General features: G+C 44.2%; 3 protein-coding genes across 3 annotated transcripts in view; all 3 read right to left on the bottom strand.

Moving 5' to 3' along the window:
* Positions 1 to 22647, bottom strand: part of LOC135543126 (pirin-like) — a 208767-nt gene that overhangs the window by 69508 nt on the left and 116612 nt on the right. The window lies entirely within an intron of this gene.
* On the bottom strand, positions 3963 to 11206 carry LOC135543125 (pirin-like; the record flags this gene model as incomplete). The annotated part of the gene is made up of 5 exons (XM_064970201.1): positions 11027 to 11206; positions 10570 to 10726; positions 10345 to 10437; positions 6573 to 6653; positions 3963 to 4421 (listed from the first exon to the last, which is right to left on the bottom strand). Coding segments are annotated over exons 2-5 (726 nt in total), but the record flags the coding sequence as incomplete, so codon positions are not given.
* The window catches only part of LOC135542892 (uncharacterized), a 28409-nt gene continuing 17163 nt past the window's right edge, over positions 11402 to 22647 (bottom strand). The window contains exons 7-10 of the mRNA XM_064970041.1: positions 19855 to 20094; positions 18112 to 18282; positions 12081 to 12170; positions 11402 to 11634 (exon numbers count right to left, since the gene is read on the bottom strand). Coding sequence (XP_064826113.1) covers positions 11458 to 11634; positions 12081 to 12170; positions 18112 to 18282; positions 19855 to 20094 — 678 coding nt within the window. The 3' untranslated portion in view covers positions 11402 to 11457. The remainder of the gene's footprint in view (positions 11635 to 12080; positions 12171 to 18111; positions 18283 to 19854; positions 20095 to 22647) is intronic.

The raw sequence follows: 22647 nt of genomic DNA, 5'->3' as shown, positions 1-22647 counted from the left end.
TCCTGCCCTAGAGTAACCCCAAACCCAACCGGCCCCGGTCAAATTTACATCTGAAACATGACAAACCTTATAGACTGTCTGTCTGTCTGTCTGTCTGTCTGTCTGACTGTCTGTCTGTCTGTCTGTCTGTCTGTCTGTCTCCTCTCCTGCCCTAGAGTAACCCCAAACCCAACCGGCCCCGGTCAAATTTACATCTGAAACATGACAAACCTTATAGACTGTCTGTCTGTCTCCTCTCCTGCCCTAGAGTAACCCCAAACCCAACCGGCCCCGGTCAAATTTACATCTAAAACATGACAAACCTTATAGACTGTCTGTCTGTCTCCTCTCCTGCCCTAGAGGTAACCCCAAACCCAACCGGCCCGGTCAAATTTACATCTGAAACATGACAAACCTTATAGACTGTCTGTCAGTCTCCTCTCCTGCCCTAGAGTAACCCCAAACCCAACCGGTAGAGTCAGATTTACATCTGAAACATGACAAACCTTATAGACTGTGTCTGTCTGTCTCCTCTCCTGCCCTAGAGTAACCCCAAACCCAACCGGCCCCGGTCAAATTTACATCTGAAACATGACAAACCTTATAGACTGTATCTGTCTGTCTCCTCTCCTGCCCTAGAGTAACCCCAAGCCCAACCGGCCGGTCAAATTTACATCTGAAACATGACAAACCTTATAGACTGTCTGTCTGTCTGTCTGTCTGTCTGACTGTCTGTCTGTCTGTCTGTCTGTCTGACTGTCTGACTGTCTGTCTGTCTGTCTCCTCTCCTGCCCTAGAGTAACCCCAAACCCAACCGGCCCCGGTCAAATTTACATCTGAAACATGACAAACCCACTTCCCCAGAAACCTGCTACTCATTTCCTGTCTCGTCTAACTCAGCAGACCAGACAGACAGAGAAAATAAGGAGGAGAAGGGGGGGTGTGAAAGGGGATGGATACTCGTGAAGATGTAATTGCCTGCAAACGTCACATGATGAAGCTGAATGTCTGTGTTGGTTGGCATTTCTGGCGGGCATTTCTGGGCCCGAGGCTTTCAACATCTCAGTCATTGTATTGTATACAGTTTTCTGGCTTTGATATGGGCAAGACCCCAGCACATCATGTCAACAGCCGACATTAAGTATTCATTCTGTATAATACAGTGATAAAGGAACACTGATGATGACAATGATGGAGATGATAAACTCCCCCCCTTTTCATCCACTGTGGTTTTGGACCTGTGATTACAAATGCGTTACATTGTAGGGTGAGAACTATATAAATCTATTTTTTTAGTCGGTTAAGTTTATACATATTCTTATGACTGTTTGTTATGACTTCCACGTGACATCAACCAGTGTTTCTCCTAAATGCTTTTAGCAGCGGCGCACTGCCGTTGCTAGTCGTGGGTACGCCACCGAAAAACGTATATATAAAAATAAGAAATCATTTTACCATCCCCGTGGTGCAACACTGGTTGATGTCATGTGGAAGTCAGAACAAACATCCATAAGAACTTGTATAAACTTAAATAACTAAAACCCAGATAAAATATGTGGAAAATATAATAGAGCAGTATATATATTTAATGATTACCTTTGAGAACTAACAATCCCCCAAAATAAAAAATAAACAGTCGGGATGAATCCAAAATGTAAAAAATATCATGTCATGGGGCCCCACATTGATTTTGTTGTACTGTTTGAGTCATTCAGATAGCATAAGAACAAGGCATAAGCCACGGCTAAATGTGTAGAATTGAAGGAATTTAGCTTTAAAATCTTCTCTCAGCCCTATGGCACATTTTTTTGAATGGCATGAAATTAGCTTTAAAAAAAACAGTACAATGTTCTCTCTGCTTGTGACAAAATGTATAGAATTGCAGGAAATGTGCTTTAAAACAGCAGCAGTTTGTCTCTGCGGCCAAGAAGAGGGCCTCTAAACCGCACAACTGGCCACACCCACTACCACCATCCGGGTTATGGTTAGTATGGTGCTCCTCACCTGTACACCCAGGGTTATGGTTAGTATGGTGCTCCTCACCTGTGCCCCCAGAGTTATGGTTCGTATGGTGCTCCTGGCCTGTACACCCAGGGTTATGGTTAGTATGGTGCTCCTGACCTGTACCCCCAGGGTTATGTTAGTATGGTGCTTGACCTGTACATCAGGGTTATGGTTAGTATGGTGCTCCTCACCTGTACCCCCAGGGTTATGGTTAGTATGGTGCTCCTGTGAGTTAGTATGGTGCTCCTCACCTGTACGACCCGAAGGGTTATGGTTAGTATGGTGTTCCTCACCTGTACACCCAGGGTTATGGTTAGTATGGTGCTCCTGGCCTGTACACCCAGGGTTATGGTTAGTATGGTGCTCCTCACCTGTACACCCAGAGTTATGGTTCGTATGGTGCTCCTCACCTGTACACTCAGGGTTATGGTTAGTATGGTGCTCCTGACCTGTACCCCCAGGGTTATGGTTAGTATGGTGCGTTAGTATGGTGCTCCTCACCTGTGCCCCCAGGGTTATGGTTAGTATGGTGAGTTAGTATGGTGCTCCTCACCTGTATACGAAGGGTTATGGTTAGTATGGTGTTCCTCACCTGTACACCCAGGGTTATGGTTAGTATGGTGCTCCCTGACCTGTACCCCCAGGGTTATGGTTAGTATGGTGCGTTAGTATGGTGCTCCTCACCTGTACACTCAGGGTTATGGTTAGTATGGTGCGTTAGTATGGTGCTCCTCACCTGTACACCCAGGGTTATGGTTAGTATGGTGCTCCTGACCTGTACCCCCAGGGTTATGGTTAGTATGGTGCTCCTCACCTGTACACCCAGGGTTATGGTTAGTATGGTGTTCCTCACCTGTACCCCCAGGGTTATGGTTAGTATGGTGCTCCTGGCCTGTACCCCCAGGGTTATGGTTAGTATGGTGCTCCTGGCCTGTACACCCAGGGTTATGGTTAGTATGGTGCTCCTCACCTGTACACCCAGGGTTATGGTTAGTATGGTGCTCCTCACCTGTACACCCAGGGTTATGGTTAGTATGGTGCTCCTCACCTGTACCCCCAGGGTTAAGGTTAGTATGGTGCTCCTGACCTGTACACTCAGGGTTATGGTTAGTATGGTGCTCCTCACCTGTACACCCAGGGTTATGGTTAGTATGGTGCTCCTGACCTGTACCCCCAGGGTTATGGTTAGTATGGTGCTCCTGGCCTGTACACCCAGGGTTATGGTTAGTATGGTGCTCCTGGCCTGTACCCCCAGGGTTATGGTTAGTATGGTGCTCCTCACCTGTACACCCAGGGTTATGGTTAGTATGGTGCTCCTCACCTGTACCCCCAGGGTTATGGTTAGTATGGTGCTCCTCACCTGTACCCCCAGAGTTATGGTTCGTATGGTGCTCCTCACCTGTACACCCAGGGTTATGGTTAGTATGGTGCTCCTGACCTGTACCCCCAGGGTTATGGTTAGTATGGTGCGTTAGTATGGTGCTCCTCACCTGTACCCCCAGGGTTATGGTTAGTATGGTGAGTTAGTATGGTGCTCCTCACCTGTATACGAAGGGTTATGGTTAGTATGGTGTTCCTCACCTGTACACCCAGGGTTATGGTTAGTATGGTGCTCCTGACCTGTACCCCCAGGGTTATGGTTAGTATGGTGCTCCTCACCTGTACACTCAGGGTTATGGTTAGTATGGTGCGTTAGTATGGTGCTCCTCACCTGTATACGAAGGGTTATGGTTAGTATGGTGCTCCTGACCTGTACCCCCAGGGTTATGGTTAGTATGGTGCTCCTCACCTGTACACCCAGGGTTATGGTTAGTATGGTGCTCCTCACCTGTACACCCAGGGTTATGGTTAGTATGGTGCTCCTGACCTGTACACCCAGGGTTATGGTTAGTATGGTGCTCCTGACCTGTACACCCAGGGTTATGGTTAGTATGGTGCTCCTGACCTGTACCCCCAGGGTTATGGTTAGTATGGTGCTCCTCACCTGTACACCCAGGGTTATGGTTAGTATGGTGCTCCTGACCTGTACACCCAGGGTTATGGTTAGTATGGTGCTCCTCACCTGTACACCCAGGGTTATGGTTAGTATGGTGCTCCTCACCTGTACACCCAGGGTTATGGCTAGTATGGTGCTCCTCACCTGTACCCCCAGGGTTATGGTTAGTATGGTGCGTTAGTATGGTGCTCCTGACCTGTACCCCCAGGGTTATGGTTAGTATGGTGCTCCTCACCTGTACCCCCAGGGCCTGTCCAGAGATAACGGCCACAGTGACCCCCTCCCTGCTGGGCTTGGGGACCTGGCTGTCCTTCAGCTCCTGGTACTGGGGCTCCACCATCTTGTCCTCCCTCCTCAGGTTGACCCACAGCTGCAGGCCCTGGACGGGCTCCTCAGACACGGGCATCTCTGCATGGACCACCCCTCGGCCTGCCGTCATCCACTTATGAAGACACACAGAGACGGACACAGAAACACACACACACAGATACAGAGAGGCATAGACACACACACAGATACAGAGAGGCATAGACACACACACACAGATACAGAGAGGCATAGACACACACACACAGATACAGAGAGGCATAGACACACACACACAGCATAGACACACACACACACAAAACACACACACAGATACAGAGAGGCATAAACACACACACAGATACAGAGAGGCATAGACACACACACACACAAGACACAATTACTAACCATATAAAGGAGTATTGTACAGTATAATATACATGAAATCAATGTTGTCTGATATGACTTCCATAATAAATCACCCATGTGGACTTAATACTGGAACTAACTGGTTTCCAGGAGGAATTTAACTTCACATTTACACCTTTCCTTCCCCACTGCTGTGATATGTACCTAGTGGATGTCTATCTTCCCCACTGCTGTGATATGTACCTAGTGGATGTCTATCTTCCCCACTGCTGTGATATGTACCTAGTGGATGTCTATCTTCCCCACTGTACCTAGTGGATGTCTATCTTCCCCACTGTACCTAGTGGATGTCTATCTTCCCCACTGCTGTACCTAGTGGATGTCTATCTTCCCCAGTGCTGTGATATGTACCTAGTGGATGTCCATTGTTCGTCTCAAAGCTCCGCTAACATTAAAATAAAATGGCTGCTACTACTTTTGGTCCAGGGGCCAAGCTGTGCACTAAATAGGGTCTAGAGCCCTCAAACTCAACGTTGGACCTCGAAGCCATTTCCACTGCGTGTTCTCATTGTCCCCTCTAATCAGGGCCTGATTTAGTCCTGGGACACCAGGTGTGTGCAATTCATTATCAGGTAGAACAGAAAACCAGCAGGCTCCGGACCTCGTAGGGTAAGAGTGGAGTACCCTTGGTCTAGAGAATAAGGGCTCAGGGAATAGGGTTTGAGCCAAAAGTAGTGCACTATATAGGGAATAGGGGTTTTAGCCAAAAGTAGTGCACTATATAGGGAATAGGGGTTTTAGCCAAAGGTAGTGCACTATATAGGAATAGGGTTTTTAGTAGTGCACTATATAGGTAATAGGGGGGTTTGAGCCAAAAGTAGTGCACTATATAGGGAATAGGGGGTTTTAGCCAAAAGTAGTGCACTATATAGGGAATAGGGGTTTTAGCCAAAAGTAGTGCACTATATAGGGAATAGGGGTTTTAGCCAAAAGTAGTGCACTATATAGGGAATAGGGGTTTTAGCCAAAAGTAGTGCACTATATAGGGAATAGGGGTTTAAGCCAAAAGTAGTGCACTATATAGGGAATATGGAGCCATTTCTAATGCACGTTTTCAGTGCCCAGAGGGTGATGCAGCGTTGCTGTGGGAAGCTAATTGAGCAATAACACTTAAAACTTTCGTCAGCAGCTTTCCCCTCCTGTTCCACTGTGAGGAAACCCGTCTGCCCTGGGTTAGTAGCTCCAGCCCCCACCAATGGTGTTTGTCTCTCCCGCTCTCTCTCCCCGTTGCACGCACACAACAAGTCCCGTGTAGTAGTATTTTATTAGGATCCCAGTTAGCTGTTGCACACACACACACACAACACAACAAGTCTCTTGTAGTAGTATGTTGGTATTTTATTAGGATCCCTGTTAGCTGTTGAGAAAGAAGCAGCTCCTCTTAGTGGGTCCACACAGAACATGACATAATTTAGTGTCATCAACTTGTTCAACAGCCACACCATTCATTACCACATTCAGCTGAGGTCCAGGGCGTAGGGAATGATTTGTACCAAATACAATGCTCTTAGTTTTAGAGATGTTCAGGACCAGTTTATTACTGGCCACACATTCCAAAACAGACTGCAACTCTTTAATAAGGGTTTCAGTGACTTCATTAGCTGTGGTTTCTGATGTGTTTATGGTTGAATCATTAGCGTACATAGACACACATGCTTTGTTTAATGCCAGTGGCATTAGTGTATTTAGTGCCTATTAAACCACTTCCTGGTTGATGCTGACTGACTGACCAGGGACAACAGCTTTACGACTGCTGCATGGGGAAAACACAGGAAATGCCCGAAGGCACGAAGCTTCATTGGTTCTGGTATGGTGAAGAGTAGGAACCTACATACCGTACAGTGAGGTGTTTCTCTACCTGTAAATCCCCTGGTTTCAGTAGTCCAGAGTGGCCACAGAAATCCTCATGAGCTGAAACACCTTTCAAAACGTAGGTCACCTAAACAAAGACAAAATAGATCCAAATATATTCACAAAGCCATAGATGAGCCATTGCTGATTTTACATAACAGCTTGGGAGGCAAAACAAAACATTAACGGTGCTCTGCAGTTATCCCTCCGCCGAATACCAACCGTGTCTAGAGAAGTGGAAAACAACTTTCTCTAAGTCTTTGCTGAGGTTGAGATTAGGAAAGAGATGAATGAATCTCGGTTGTAAACATGAATGGATTGGGAAGGAAATCACATCATAAAGCTCGTAAGACTGGAAAACATAGTATGGTAAATCATTGATTTCCTATTTTCCTCATGCAAGTCTAACAGACGAAATATGTACAGTGTGTGTGTGTGTGTGTGTGTGTGTGTGTGTGTGTGTGTGTGTGTGTGTGTGTGTGTGTGTGTGTGTGTGTGTGTGTGTGTGCAATGCAGTGTCCGTTGACCAGGACAGACAAGGGCCCGTGTTCACTCCGTGTCCATTCCGCTGCCACATGGACTGAGGTCAAAGCGGACAGGAAGTAGACAGCTGTAGAGGTTAGAGGTAAACATCTGTCTCTCAGAGAGGCTTCCAAGCCTCCAGCCAGGAGGGCGAGAGCCTCTCTCTGATCTGGCAGCGCACGCGGCTTTGAGCTCTGAGATGTAACAGTGAGCCAACACACCTGCTGCATGGAATGCTGGGCCATGGGCGCTTCAGCCCCGCCCCCGTCAGGTCTGGTCCAGTCCGCGGCCAGATGGACACTAAGTTACACATCTACAGTATCAGCTGGGCCTATGGTCTGATCTGGTCTGGGCCATGGTAGACGCTATGTTAGGTTACACATGTATATACAGTATCAGCTGGGCCTATGGTCTGATCTGGTCTGGGCCATGATAGAAGCTATGTTAGGTTACACATGTATATACAGTATCAGCTGGGCCTATGGCCTCATCTGGTCTGGGCTATGGTAGATGCTATGTTAGGTTACACATGTATATACAGTATCAGCTGGGCCTATGGCCTCATCTGGTCTGGGCCAGGATAGACACTATGTTAGGTTACACATGTATCTACAGTATCAAACACAGGCCGAGACCTTTCTATTAAAAACACTTGTTTTGACTCTATAAATTCCCACTGTGGACCATCGCCTTTATGGTTGAGGAAACAGTGATTACAGTACCACTTCCAAAGGGTTTAATTTCCTTCCTCCCCTCTGTCTAAATATGTGATATTGGTGGGTTTTCATTCAAACCCCAGTATCCAAAAGCAAGCTAATGCTATGTTTAACAAACCTAGTGAGAAGCTTTCTCTGGACAAGGTATTACACTACAGTTGGCCTGTTAGTGCCATCTGCTGGTCGTTAGCAGGAAGTGCATCAATGATGAATGTGCCTCTCCCTCCCTCATCTTTAATGGTTACACATGTTTAATGGGGTATGTGCCACACCCTCCCTCATCATTAATGGTGTATGTGTGCCACACCCTCCTCATCATTAATGGTGTATGTGTGCCACACCCTCCCTCATCATTAATGGTGTACGTGCCTCATCCTCCCTCATCATTAATGGTATGTGTGCCACACCCTCCCTCATCATTAATGGTGAGAACCTCATCCTCCCTCATCATTAAGTATGTGTGCCACACCCTCCCTCATCATTAATGGTGTATGTGCATCATCCTCCCTCATCATTAATGGTGTACGTGCCTCATCCTCCCTCATCATTAATGGTATGTGTGCCACACCCTCCCTCATCATTAATGGTGTATGTGCCCTCATCCTCCCTCATCATTAATGGTATGTGCCACACCCTCCTCATCATTAATGGTGTATGTGCATCATCCTCCCTCATCATTAATGGTGTACGTGCATCATCCTCCCTCATCAACAGGTTATCTTCAAGTCTCTGCTAGGTAAAGCCCCGCCCTATCTCAGCTCACTGGTCACCATAGCAGCACCCACCCATAGCACACGCTCCAGCAGGTATATCTCACTGGTCACCCCCAAAGCCAATTCCTCCTTTGGTCGCCTTTCCTTCCAGTTCTCTGCTGCCACTGACTGGAACGAACTGCAAAAATCACTGAAGCTGGAGATTCCCATCTCCCTCACTAGCTTTAAGAACCATCTGTCAGAGCATCTCACAGATCACTGCACCTGTTCATTGCCCATCTGTATACAGCCCATCTATCTACCTCATCCCCATACTGTATTTATTTATTTTGCTCCTTTTGCACCCCAGTATCTCTACTTGCACATCCATCTTTTGCACATCTACCATTCCAGTGTTTAATTGCCATATTGTAATTACTTCGCCACCATGGCCTATTTATTGCCTTAACTCCCTTATTTGACCTAATTTGCACTCACTGTATATAGACTTTTTTTCTACTGTATTATTGACTGTATGTTTTAATCATTCCATGTGTAACTCTGTGTTGTTTTATGTGTCGAACTGCTATGCTTTATCTTGGCCAGGTTGTAGTTGCAAATGAGAACTTGTTCTCAACTAGCTTACCTGGTTAAATAAAGGTTAAATGCATTTTTTTTTTAAATCATTAATGGTGTATGTTTCTCATCCTCCCTCTTCATTAATGGTGTATGTGCCTCACCCTCCCTCATCATTAATGGTGTACGTGCCTCACCCTCCCTCATCAGTAATGGTGTATGTGCCTCACCCTCCCTCATCAGTAATGGTGTATGTGCCTCACCCTCCCTCATCATTAATGGTGTATGTGCCTCACCCTCCCTCATCATTAATGGTGTATGTGCCTCACCCTCCCTCATCATTAATGGTGTATGTGCCTCACCCTCCCTCATCATTAATGGTGTATGTGCCTCATCCTCCCTCATCATTAATGGTGTATGTGCATCATCCTCCCTCATCATTAATGGTGTATGTGCCTCATCCTCCCTCATCATTAATGGTGTATGTGCCTCATCCTCCCTCATCATTAATGGTGTATGTGCCTCATCCTCCCTCATCATTAATGGTGTATGTGCCTCACCCTCCCTCATCATTGATGGTGTATGTGCCTCACCCTCCCTCATCATTGATGGTGTATGTGCCTCATCCTCCCTCATCATTAATGGTGTATGTGCCTCATCCTCCCTCAACGGCCTCATATGAACCTGTTATTCCACAAGGGGTTCAGTCAGAACACAACACTGTATCACTCCAGAAAGAGAGAGACAGTATAGATGCTGCATCGCGCTAGCTAGACAGACACAGAGAGAGAGAGAGAGACAGTATAGATGCTGCATCGCGCTAGCTAGACAGACACAGAGAGAGAGAGAGAGACAGTATAGATGCTGCATCAGACAGAGAGACAGACAGACAGACAGACAGACAGACAGACAGACAGACAGACAGACAGACAGAGAGACAGTATAGATGCTGCATCGAGAGAGACAGACAGACAGACAGACAGACAGACAGACAGACAGACAGACAGAGAGACAGTATAGATGCTGCATCGAGAGAGACAGACAGACAGACAGACAGACAGAGACAGACAGACAGACAGACAGAGAGACAGTATAGATGCTGCATCGAGAGAGAGACAGACAGACAGACAGACAGACAGAGAGAGAGAGACAGAAAGAGAGACAGTATAGATGCTGCATCGTGCTAGCGAGAGTGAGACAGAGACAGAGAGAGAGAGACAGACAGACAGAGAGACAAACGGACAGAGAGAGAGAGAATAGATAACCTACTCACGGTCTCAAAGCCTCTGTGGGGGTGATCAGGGAAGCCAGATGGCTTTTTGACTTTGAACTCATCCAACATCAAGAAAGGATCCAGGTTAATCAGCTGAAATACATGGATGGACAAGATATCAGCCTACTATGTCATAATATGTGGTTTAGTTTGGTATTTTAAAAGGATATTATTAAACATGATAAACTAGGCAGATGTAAGACAGACAGCATGACAGTAACTCACCTCCTTTCTTCCTATGCTTCTGCGGACATGGGCTCCCACACCTTCTACCTGCTCCACACTCAACACCGTCTTCACAACTCTTCTTATCCTCATTGTAGAGGATAGGGTTATTTACTAGTAGTACCTTATTTATTGTGGTACACCTTGAACAAAAATACTGAAGAGAAAAGGAAAAATAACTGCATTGAATATTTAGCCTAAGCCTTCAAATACCCACCGTCATTGTTCAACGTCAATACAAAACATCACGTCAATAACAAACACCATAACGAGTGTTTTGTTATTAGATGTTACAATATTTCTTATTTTGCTAAGACGTTTATTGGGATAATATGGAGTAAAAATACAACATGACAGATCAATAACAGCATCGGTCTCTAGCTAGGATAAATTAAGTTTAGCGGACTTCTCCGTGGAGTAGAGTTTACTTTGATACACGAAACTCAATGTCACTAACCTTGCAGAAGTTGGATGTGGACTCAACAAGACTAATTTACTCCGAATATCAACTACAATCAGACAAGCACGTAATGTAGGCTGTCAAATCCTCCCAGTGTGATGGCAACAACAGAATTATAAGCCCATCATCTTCCAAGCAGTCATGTTGTTGTCGCGGTTGCCAACACTGTATCTGTTGCGCATGTACGGACATGAAGGGCGTGATTGACCGCAAGGGATTAGTTTGAATGAAAAAAAGAGGGAGGGTTAGTTCATTCTCAGATAAAAAGTGGTGAGGTGCAGTTTATTAGGAAGGGGGGGGAGTTTATTCTGAGCTAGTAAGGGGTGAGGTGTAGTTTATTCTCAACTAGGAAGGCAGCTGAATCCATGATCTGTCGCTGCGTAAAACTCCCTTTGACATCAAAACATTATTTGCGCTAAGGTCTTTAATCATAACCACATCAGCCCGTGCATCTGCTGAATGTATTCTTCGGTGTGTGCTGTCTCCACGGTGGTTTGTGACCCTGTCCCTCCGTAACCACTCCGGCGGTGCTGGAATATTATGTCCTTCGCGATGCGCGCGCTTGCAGCCTGTCCTCCTGCCAGATTCAGCGCGTGCGGACCAACCTGTTTGTGACAACAAAGGGAATACAGCTGAGTCACACTGACTGTACAGTATTACATAACCAACTGAGTCTCTATCGACGAGTACCCTACAAAAGAGATTCTCACATAGGTCTACTTTCCAAGCCATATGTTGCCTATATTTCAGAGCCTATATTGCGGCCTTGAAAGACTAAAGAAAATACAAGCTATAAATATATCAAAAGGCTATCCCTGCTCTGCTGCGTTTTTGCCAACACTCCATTGGGTTATCATTCCACCCCTCCAAAACCCCGAAAAGCTACTTCTTTTTTTAACCCATTACCATTTTTTCATTACTTGTGTCTGTCAATGCTTTGACAAATTCCCAGCAATATATGAATGCATGAAATATTCTCCCTCTGACATTCCATTCTATTATTTCTACAAAATATTTTCATTGTGCGATTAAGCAAAAAATACCAATATACCTGAAGTGCTGTGTACTGTCCCATCAGGTACAGAGGACATCCTGGAGCCCACTGCAAGCTCTCAGATATACAAGGCCAGCCATCCAGGACCTGAAGTTGAGATATGTTGTAATTAGACTTGGATCAAATGCAGGTGACTGTAGTATAGTGGTATAACATAGTATAGTAGTATAATAGTAGTACAATAGCCATCTATAGTATAGTAGTAGCCCATAGTAGTATAGTAGCAGCCTATAGTAGTATAGTAGTAGCCCATAGTAGTAAAGTAGTAGCCCATAGTAGTATAGTAGCAGCCTATAGTATAGTAGCCGCCTATAGTAATATAGTAGTATAGTATTAGCCCACAGCAGTATAGTAGCAGCCTATATTATTATAGTATAGTAGGAGCCTATAGTATTATAGTAGAAGCCTATAGTATAGTAGTAGCATATAGTATTATACTATAGTAGTAGCCTATAGTATAGTACCACAGTATAGGTGTAACATGTAGTATAGTAGTATAGTATAGTAGTAGCCTATGGTAGTATAGTATAGTTGTATAGTAGTAGTCTATAGTAGTATAGTATAGTTGTATAGTAGTAGTCTATAGTAGTATAGTTGTATAGTAGTATGGTAGTATAGTATAGCAATAGCCTACAGTGGTATGGTATAGTAGAGAAGTATAGTAGTAGCCTATAGTATAGTAGCGTAGTATAGCAGTAGCCTATAGTAGTATATTATAGCCCTATATAAGTAGCCTATAGTATAGTAATAGCGTATAGTAGTATAGTATGGCATAGTGTGGCATAGTATAGTAGTAGCTTATAGTATTATGATATAGTATAGTAGTAGGCTATAGTAGTATAGTATAGTAGCCTAGTAGTAGCCTAAAGTATAGTATAATAGTAGCCTATAGTAGTACAGTAGCATAGTAGTAGCCTATAGTAGTATAGTATAGTAGTAGCTGATAGTATAGTTGTATTGGGGTGTAGTACTGTAGTAGCATATATTATAGTAGCAGCCCATAGTGGTATAGTATAGTAGTAGCCTATATTAGTATACTATAGTATTATACTATAGTAGTAGCCTATATTATAGTAGTAGCGTATAATAGTATAGTATAGTAGTAGCCTATATTATAGTAGCTTGTAATAGTATAGTAGTAGCCTATATTATATTAGTAGAGTAGTAGCCTATAGTATAGAAGTATAGTATAGTAGTAGCTTATAGTATAGAGGTAGCCTATAGCATAGTAGTAGCCTATAGAATAGTGGTTTATTATAGTAGTATAGTATAGTAATAGCATATATCATAGTAGTATAGTATAGTAGTAGCCTATAGTAGTATAGTATAGTAGTAGTCCATAATATAATAGTATAGTAGTGTAGTAGCATATAGCATGGTAGTATAAAATAGTAGTAGCCTATAATATAATAGTATAGTAGTATGGTATAGTATAGTAATAGCCTATAGTAGTGGGGTGTAGTAGCGTAGTGTAGTAGTCACCTATAGTATAGTAGTGTAGTCTAGGAGTAGCCTATAGTATCATAGCATAGTATAGCAGTAGCCTATAGTAGTATAGTATCGTCGTACAGTAGTAGCCTATAGTATGGTATTGTAGTTGCCTATAGTAGTATAGTATAGTAGTAGCCTATAGTATGGTATTGTAGTTGCCTATAGTGGTATGGTATAGTATAGTAGTAGCCTATAGTATGGTATTGTAGTTGCCTATAGTGGTATAGTATGGTATGGTAGTAGCCAATAGTATAGTGGTAAAGTATAGTAGTAGCCTAAAGTGTAGTGGTAACCTATATTAGTATAGTAGTATAGTGTAGTAGTAGCCCATACCATAGTAGTATAGTATGGTATAGTATGGTAGTAGTAGCCCATACCATAGTAGTATAGTATTGTATGGTAGTACCCCATAGTATAGCACAGTAGTACCCCATATTATAGTAGCACAGTATAGTATGGTAGTGCCCCGTAGTATAGTAGTATAGTATAGTATGGTAGTACGCCATAGTATAGAAGTATAGTATAGTACGGTAGTACCCCATAGTATAGTAGCATAGTATAGTATGGTAGTACCCCATAGTATAGTAGTACAGTATAGTATGGCAGCAACCCATAGTATAGTAGTATAGTATAGTATGTAGTACCCCATAGTATAGTAGTATAGTGTAGTAGTACCTCATAGTATAGTAGTATGGTATGGTGGTACCCCATAGTATAGTAGTATAGTATGATAGTACCCCATAGTATAGTAGAATAGTGTAGTATGGTAGCACCCCATAGTATAGTAGTATAGTATAGTATAGTAGTACCCCATAGTATAGTAGCATAGTATGGTAGTACCCCATAGTATAGTGGCATAGTATGGTAGCACCCCATAGTATGATAGTATAGTATGCTAGTACCCCATAGTATAGTAGTATAGTATGGTAGCACCCCATAGTATAGTAGTATAGTATAGTAGTACCTCATAGTATAGTAGTATAGTATAGTATGGTGGTACCTCATAGTATAGTAGTATAGTATAGTATGGTAGTACCCCATAGTATAGCAGTATAGTATAGTATGGCAGTACCCCATAGTATAGTAGTATAGTATGGTAGTACCCCATAGTATAGTAGTATAGTATAGTATGGCAGTACTCCATAGTATAGTATTGTATGGTGGTACCTCATAGTATAGTAGTGTAGTATAGTATGGTGGTACCTCATAGTATGGTTGTATAGTATAGTATGTAGTACCCCATAGTATAGTAGTGTAGTATAGTATGGTGGTACCCCGTAGTACAGTAGTATAGTATAGTACGGTAGTACCTCATAGTATAGTAGTATAGTATAGTATGGTGGTACCCCATAGTATAGCAGTATAGTATAGTATGGCAGTACCCCATAGTATAGTAGTATAGTATAGTATGGTGGTTCCTCATAGTATAGTAGTATAGTATAGTATGATGGTACCTCATAGTATAGTAGTATAGTATAGTATGGTGGTACCCCACAGTATAGTAGTATAGTATAGTATGGTAGTACCCCATAGTATAGCAGTATAGTATAGTATGGCAGTACCCCCATAGTATAGTAGTATAGTATAGTATGGTAGTACCCCATAGTATAGTAGTATAGTATAGTATGGCAGTACTCCATAGTATAGTATAGTATGGTGGTACCTCATAGTATGGTTGTATAGTATAGTATGTAGTACCCCATAGTATAGTAGTATAGTATAGTATGGTGGTACCCCGTAGTACAGTAGTATAGTATAGTACGGTAGTACCTCATAGTATAGTAGTATAGTATAGTATGGTGGTACCCCATAGTATAGCAGTATAGTATAGTACGGTAGTACCTCATAGTATAGTAGTATAGTATGGTAGTACCCCATAGTATAGTATAGTGGTACCTCATAGTATAGTGGCATAGTATAGTATGGTAGTACCCCATAGTATAGTATAGTATGGTGGTACCTGATAGTATAGTAGTATAGTATAGTATGGCGGTACCCCATAGTATAGTAGTATAGTATAGTATGGTGGTACCCCATAGTATAGTAGTATAGTATAGTATGGTGGTACCCCATAGTATAGTAGTATAGTATGGTAGTACCTCATAGTATAGTAGTATAGTATAGTATGGTAGTACCCCATAGTATAGTATAGTATGGTGGTACCTCATAGTATAGTGGCATAGTATAGTATGGTAGTACCCCATAGTATAGTATAGTATGGTGGTACCTCATAGTATAGTGGTATAGTATAGTATGGTGGTACCCCATAGTATAGTAGTATAGTATAGTATGGTGGTACCTCATAGTATAGTAGTATAGCATAGTATGGTGGTACCCCATAGTATAGTAGTATAGTATAGTATGATGGTACCTCATAGTATAGCAGTATAGCATAGTATGGTGGTACCTCATAGTATAGTAGTATAGTATAGTATGGTGGTACCCCATAGTATAGTAGTATAGTATAGTATGGTGGTACCTCACAGTATAGTAGTATAGTATGGTAGTACCCCATAGTATAGTGGTATAGTATAGTATGGTGGTACCTCATAGTATAGTAGTATAGTATAGTATGGTAGTAGCCCATAGTATATTAGTATAGTATAGTAAGGTAGTACCCCATAGTATAGCCGTATAGTATAGTATGGTGGTACCTCATAGTATAGTAGTATAGTATAGTATGGTGGTACCTCATAGTATAGTAGTATAGTATAGTATGGTGGTACCTCATAGTATAGTAGTATAGTATAGTATGGTGGTACCTCATAGTATAGTAGTATAGTATAGTATGGTGGTACCTCATAGTATAGTGGTATAGTATAGTATGGTAGTACCCCATAGTATAGTGGTATAGTATAGTATGGTGGCACCTCATAGTATAGTAGTATAGTATAGTATGGTGGTACCTCATAGTATAGTGGTATAGTATAGTAGGGTAGTACCCCATAGTATAGTGGTATAGTATAGTATGGTGGCACCTCATAGTATAGTAGTATAGTATAGTATGGTGGTACCTCATAGTATAGTGGTATAGTATAGTATGGTGGTACCTCATAGTATAGTGGTATAGTATAGTATGGTAGTACCCCATAGTATAGTATATCATGGTGGTACCTCATAGTATAGTAGTATAGTATAGTATGGTGGTACCTTATAGTATAGTAGTATAGTATAGTATGGTAGTACCCCATAGTATAGTATAGTATGGTGGTACCTCATAGTATAGTAGTATAGTATAGTATGGTGGTACCTTATAGTATAGTAGTATAGTTTAGTATGGTGGTACCTCATAGTATAGTAGTATAGTATAGTACGGTGGTACCGCATAGTATAGTAGTATGGTGTAGTATGGTGGTACCTCATAGTATAGTAGTATAGTATAGTATGGTAGTACCTCATAGTATAGTATAGTATGGTGGTACCTCATAGTATAGTGGCATAGTATAGTATGGTAGTACCCCATAGTATAGTATAGTATGGTGGTACCTCATAGTATAGTAGTATAGTATAGTATGGTGGTACCTTATAGTATAGTAGTATAGTTTAGTATGGTGGTACCTCATAGTATAGTATAGTATGGTGGTACCGCATAGTATAGTAGTATGGTATAGTATGGTGGTACCTCATAGTATAGTAGTATAGTATAGTATGGTAGTACCTCATAGTATAATAGTATAGTATAGTGGTATAGCGGTGGTGGAAAAATGTAGCCAACTATCATACTTGAGTAAAAGTAAAGATACCTTAATAGAAAATGACTCAAGTAAAAGTAAAAGTCACCCAGTAAAATCAACTTGAGTAATGGTATAAAAATATTTGTTTTAAAATATACTTAAGTATCAAAAGTAAAAGTGTAAATTATTCTAAATTCCTTATATTAAGCAAACCAGATGGCACCATTTTCTTGTCCAACATTCAGTCATAATTTACAAACAAATCATATGTGTTTAGTGAGTCTGCCAGATCAGAGGCAGTAGGGATGAACAGGGATGTTCTCTGTTTAGTGAGTCTGCCAGATCAGAGGCAGTAGAGATGATCAGGGATGTCCTCTGTTTAGTGAGTCTACCAGATCAGAGGCAGTAGGGATGACCAGGGATGTCCTCTGTTTAGTGAGTCTACCAGATCAGAGACAGTAGGGATGACCATGGATGTTCTCTGTTTAGTGAGTCTACCAGATCAGAGGCAGTAGGGATGACCAGGGATGTTCTCTTGATAAGTGTGTGAATTGGACTATTTTCCTGTCCTACTAAGCATTCAAAATGTAACAAGTACTTTTGGGTGTCAAGGAAAATGTATGGAGTAAAAAGTACAATATTTTCTTTAGGAATGTAGTGAAGTAAAAGTAAGAGTAGTAAAAAAATATAAATAGTAAAGTAAAGTACACATACACCAACAAAAATACTTAAGTAGTACTTTAAAGTAGTTTTACACCACTGTCGTATAGTATAGAAGTATAGTCATTTTGTGGACACAGATTTGATTAAAGATACATGAAAGGTTCTTGCAGAGGTTGAGATATGATATGATAGCAGCACACCTGAATAGGGAATTCCTTGATGACAGAAGAGAGCATAGGGTCTTGGTTGACGTCCAGTTTGCATCCTGTAGCCAGCCATATCCTGTCCCCAGTCCAAGTCTCACAGCCATTCTGTCCACACAGTGACAGTCTCCACACCTGGCTTTCATAGCACCACTTAGCTTCAGTCACCTGTAGAACACAACAGGTCATGAATACCTGGGTTCTGCTTTCTCTCTTTCACTAGATTGTATTGTTTTATGTTTCAAAATGTTAGTTACAAATGTTAGGTTGTTGAGGTTGTGTGTGCCTGGGGGTCGCAGTAGAGAGGATGAACAGAGGTTGTGTGTGCCTGGGGGTCACAGTAGAGAGGATGAACAGAGGTTGTGTGTGCCTGGGGGTCACAGTAGAGAGGATGAACAGAGGTTGTGTGCCTGGGGGTCACAGTAGAGAGGATGAACAGAGGTTGTGTGTGCCTGGGGGTCACAGTAGAGAGGATGAACAGAGGTTGTGTGTGCCTGGGGGGGGGGGGTCGATCAGTAGAGAGGATGAACAGAGGTTGTGTGTGCCTGGGGGTCACAGTAGAGAGGATGAACAGAGGTTGTGTGCCTGGGGGTCACAGTAGAGAGGATGAACAGAGGTTGTGTGTGCCTGGGGGTCACAGTAGAGAGGATGAACAGAGGTTGTGTGTGCCTGGGGGGGGGGGGGGGGTCGCAGTAGAGAGGATGAACAGAGGTTGTGTGTGCCGGGGGGTCACAGTAGAGAGGATGAACAGAGGTTGTGTGCCTGGGGGTCACAGTAGAGAGGATGAACAGAGGTTGTGTGCCTGGGGGTCACAGTAGAGAGGATGAACAGAGGTTGTGTGTGCCTGGGGGTCACAGTTGAGAGGCTGAACAGAGGTTGTGTGTGCCTGGGGGTCACAGTAGAGAGGATGAACAGAGGTTGTGTGCCTGGGGGTCACAGTAGAGAGGATGAACAGAGGTTGTGTGTGCCTGGGGGTCACAGTAGAGAGGATGAACAGAGGTTGTGTGTGCCTGGGGGTCACAGTAGAGAGGATGAACAGAGGTTGTGTGTGCCTGGGGGTCACAGTAGAGAGGATGAACAGAGGTTGTGTGCCTGGGGGTCAGGCTAGAGGGGATGAACAGAGGTTGTGTGTGCCTGGGGGTCACAGTAGAGAGGATGAACAGAGGTTGTGTGCCTGGGGGTCGCAGTAGAGAGGATGAACAGAGGTTGTGTGCCTGGGGGTCACAGTAGAGAGGATGAACAGAGGTTGTGTGCCTGGGGGTCAGGCTAGAGAGGATGAACAGAGGTTGTGTGTGCCTGGGGGTCACAGTAGAGAGGATGAACAGAGGTTGTGTGTGCCTGGGGGTCACAGTAGAGAGGATGAACAGAGGTTGTGTGTGCCTGGGGGTCACAGTAGAGAGGATGAACAGAGGTTGTGTGTGCCTGGGGGTCGCTAAGAGAGGATTACAGTAGAGAGGATGAACAGAGGTTGTGTGTGCCTGGGGGTCACAGTAGAGAGGATGAACAGAGGTTGTGTGTGCCTGGGGGTCACAGTAGAGAGGATGAACAGAGGTTGTGTGTGCCTGGGGGTCACAGTAGAGAGGATGAACAGAGGTTGTGTGTGCCTGGGGGTCACAGTAGAGAGGATGAACAAAGGTTGTGTGTGCCTGGGGGTCACAGTAGTTTTAATATTATTGATATCTATTTACTAGCAGTATTATTCTGACTAGTAGCATTACAATATTATTGTTATTTCTGTACCTGGCAGTATGCTCGGACAGACAGCTGTCCAGTCTGGATGTAGGGCTGCAGGGCTGCATAGGCCTCAGGTGTAACTGCTCCTCCCTTCCTGGCCTGTCTGATCATGGCCAGTTTCTTATGGACGCTGCTCTCGTTGTAGAACTGGCGCAGGTAGGCCAGGCCATCCATCTTGATGCCATGCTCCACATGGGAGTACCGCCCCACCAAGCTTTCCACGTCACCCACGTCAAACTGCTTCAGCTGGGGGAGAGGACCGAGGCAGAGGGGTTGGAGATCATGGTGGTCTGACTATAACATTCTCTTAACGTCAAACTGCTCCAGCTGGGGGAGAGGACCGAGGCAGAGGGGTTGGAGATCATGGTGGTCTGACTATAACATTCTCCTAACATCAAACTGCTCCAGCTGGGGAGAGGACCGAGGCAGAGGGGTTGGAGATCATGGTGGTCTGACTATAACATTCTCTTAACATCAAACTGCTCCAGCTGGGGAGAGGACCGAGGCAGAGGGGTTGGAGATCATGGTGGTCTGACTATAACATTCTCCTAACATCAAACTGCTCCAGCTGGGGGAGAGGACCGAGGCAGAGGGTTGGAGATCATGGTGGTCTGGCTATAACATTCTCCTAACATCAAACTGCTTCAGCTGGGGGAGAGGACCGAGGCAGAGGGGTTGGAGATCATGGTGGTCTGACTATAACATTCTCTTAACATCAAACTGCTCCAGCTGGGGGAGAGGACCGAGGCAGAGGGGTTGGAGATCATGGTGGTCTGACTATAACATTCTCCTAACATCAAACTGCTCCAGCTGGGGAGAGGACCGAGGCAGAGGGGTTGGAGATCATGGTGGTCTGACTATAACATTCTCTTAACATCAAACTGCTCCAGCTGGGGAGAGGACCGAGGCAGAGGGGTTGGAGATCATGGTGGTCTGACTATAACATTCTCCTAACATCAAACTGCTCCAGCTGGGGAGAGGACCGAGGCAGAGGGGTTGGAGATCATGGTGGTCTGACTATAACATTCTCCTAACATCAAACTGCTCCAGCTGGGGAGAGGACCGAGGCAGAGGGGTTGGAGATCATGGTGGTCTGACTATAACATTCTCCTAACATCAAACTGCTCCAGCTGGGGGAGAGGACCGAGGCAGAGGGGTTGGAGATCATGGTGGTCTGGCTATAACATTCTCCTAACATCAAACTGCTCCAGCTGGGGGAGAGGACCGAGGCAGAGGGGTTGGAGATCATGGTGGTCTGACTATAACATTCTCCTAACATCAAACTGCTCCAGCTGGGGGAGAGGACCGAGGCAGAGGGGTTGGAGATCATGGTGGTCTGACTATAACATTCTCTTAACATCAAACTGCTCCAGCTGGGGGAGAGGACCGAGGCAGAGGGGTTGGAGATCATGGTGGTCTGACTATAACATTCTCTTAACATCAAACTGCTCCAGCTGGGGGAGAGGACCGAGGCAGAGGGGTTGGAGATCATGGTGGTCTGACTATAACATTCTCCTAACATCAAACTGCTCCAGCTGGGGGAGAGGACCGAGGCAGAGGGGTTGGAGATCATGGTGGTCTGGCTATAACATTCTCCTAACATCAAACTGCTTCAGCTGGGGGAGAGGACCGAGGCAGAGGGGTTGGAGATCATGGTGGTCTGGCTATAACATTCTCCTAACATCAAACTGCTCCAGCTGGGGGAGAGGACCGAGGCAGAGGGGTTGGAGATCATGGTGGTCTGACTATAACATTCTCCTAACATCAAACTGCTCCAGCTGGGGGAGAGGACCGAGGCAGAGGGGTTGGAGATCATGGTGGTCTGACTATAACATTCTCCTAACATCAAACTGTTTCAGCTGGGGGAGAGGACCGAGGCAGAGGGGTTGGAGATCATGGTGGTCTGACTATAACATTCTCCTAACATCAAACTGTTTCAGCTGGGGGAGAGGACCGAGGCAGAGGGGTTGGAGATCATGGTGGTCTGACTATAACATTCTCCTAACATCAAACTGTTTCAGCTGGGGGAGAGGACCGAGGCAGAGGGGTTGGAGATCATGGTGGTCTGACTATAACATTCTCCTAACATCAAACTGTTTCAGCCGGGTCAGTTATATTTCTTGGGTCAAACGTTTTGGGTGGGGGGGGGGAGGGGGTATATATTTAAACAACATGTCTACAAATGAACAAAATCTAAAAACGGTACTTCTGAGATATTCATATTATTAGTTTTAATGTTGAATAGATTAATGTGTAAAATTGTAGTTCACAATATAGACATACTATATTAAATACGCATATAAATACTCCATATTTTAGAGCACTCTAATGAAGAGCGTAATGACACCAAGAATTTGTCTATCTGTCAGTATCTCCCTAGGAGAGGTGGGGGTGGAGTCAGGAGCAGGAGACCAAGATGTTGTCTATCTGTCAGTATCTCCCTAGGAGAGGTGGGGGTGGAGTCAGGAGCAGGAGACCAAGATGTTGTCTATCTGTCAGTATCTCCCTAGGAGAGGTGGGGGTGGAGTCAGGAGCAGGAGACCAAGATGTTGTCTATCAGTCAGTATCTCCCTAGGAGAGGTGGGGGTGGAGTCAGGAGCAGGAGACCAAGATGTTGTCTATCTGTCAGTATCTCCCTAGGAGAGGTGGGGGTGGAGTCAGGAGCAGGAGACCAAGATGTTGTCTATCAGTCAGTATCTCCCTAGGAGAGGTGGGGGTGGAGTCAGGAGCAGGAGACCAAGATGTTGTCTATCAGTCAGTATCTCCCTAGGAGAGGTGGGGGTGGAGTCAGGAGCAGGA

This window comes from Oncorhynchus masou, chromosome 7, assembly GCF_036934945.1.
Source record: "Oncorhynchus masou masou isolate Uvic2021 chromosome 7, UVic_Omas_1.1, whole genome shotgun sequence".
Classification (NCBI taxonomy): Eukaryota; Metazoa; Chordata; class Actinopteri; order Salmoniformes; family Salmonidae; genus Oncorhynchus; species Oncorhynchus masou.
Note: the sequence above shows the minus strand (reverse complement) of the source record. Positions and strands in the feature narration are given on the sequence as shown.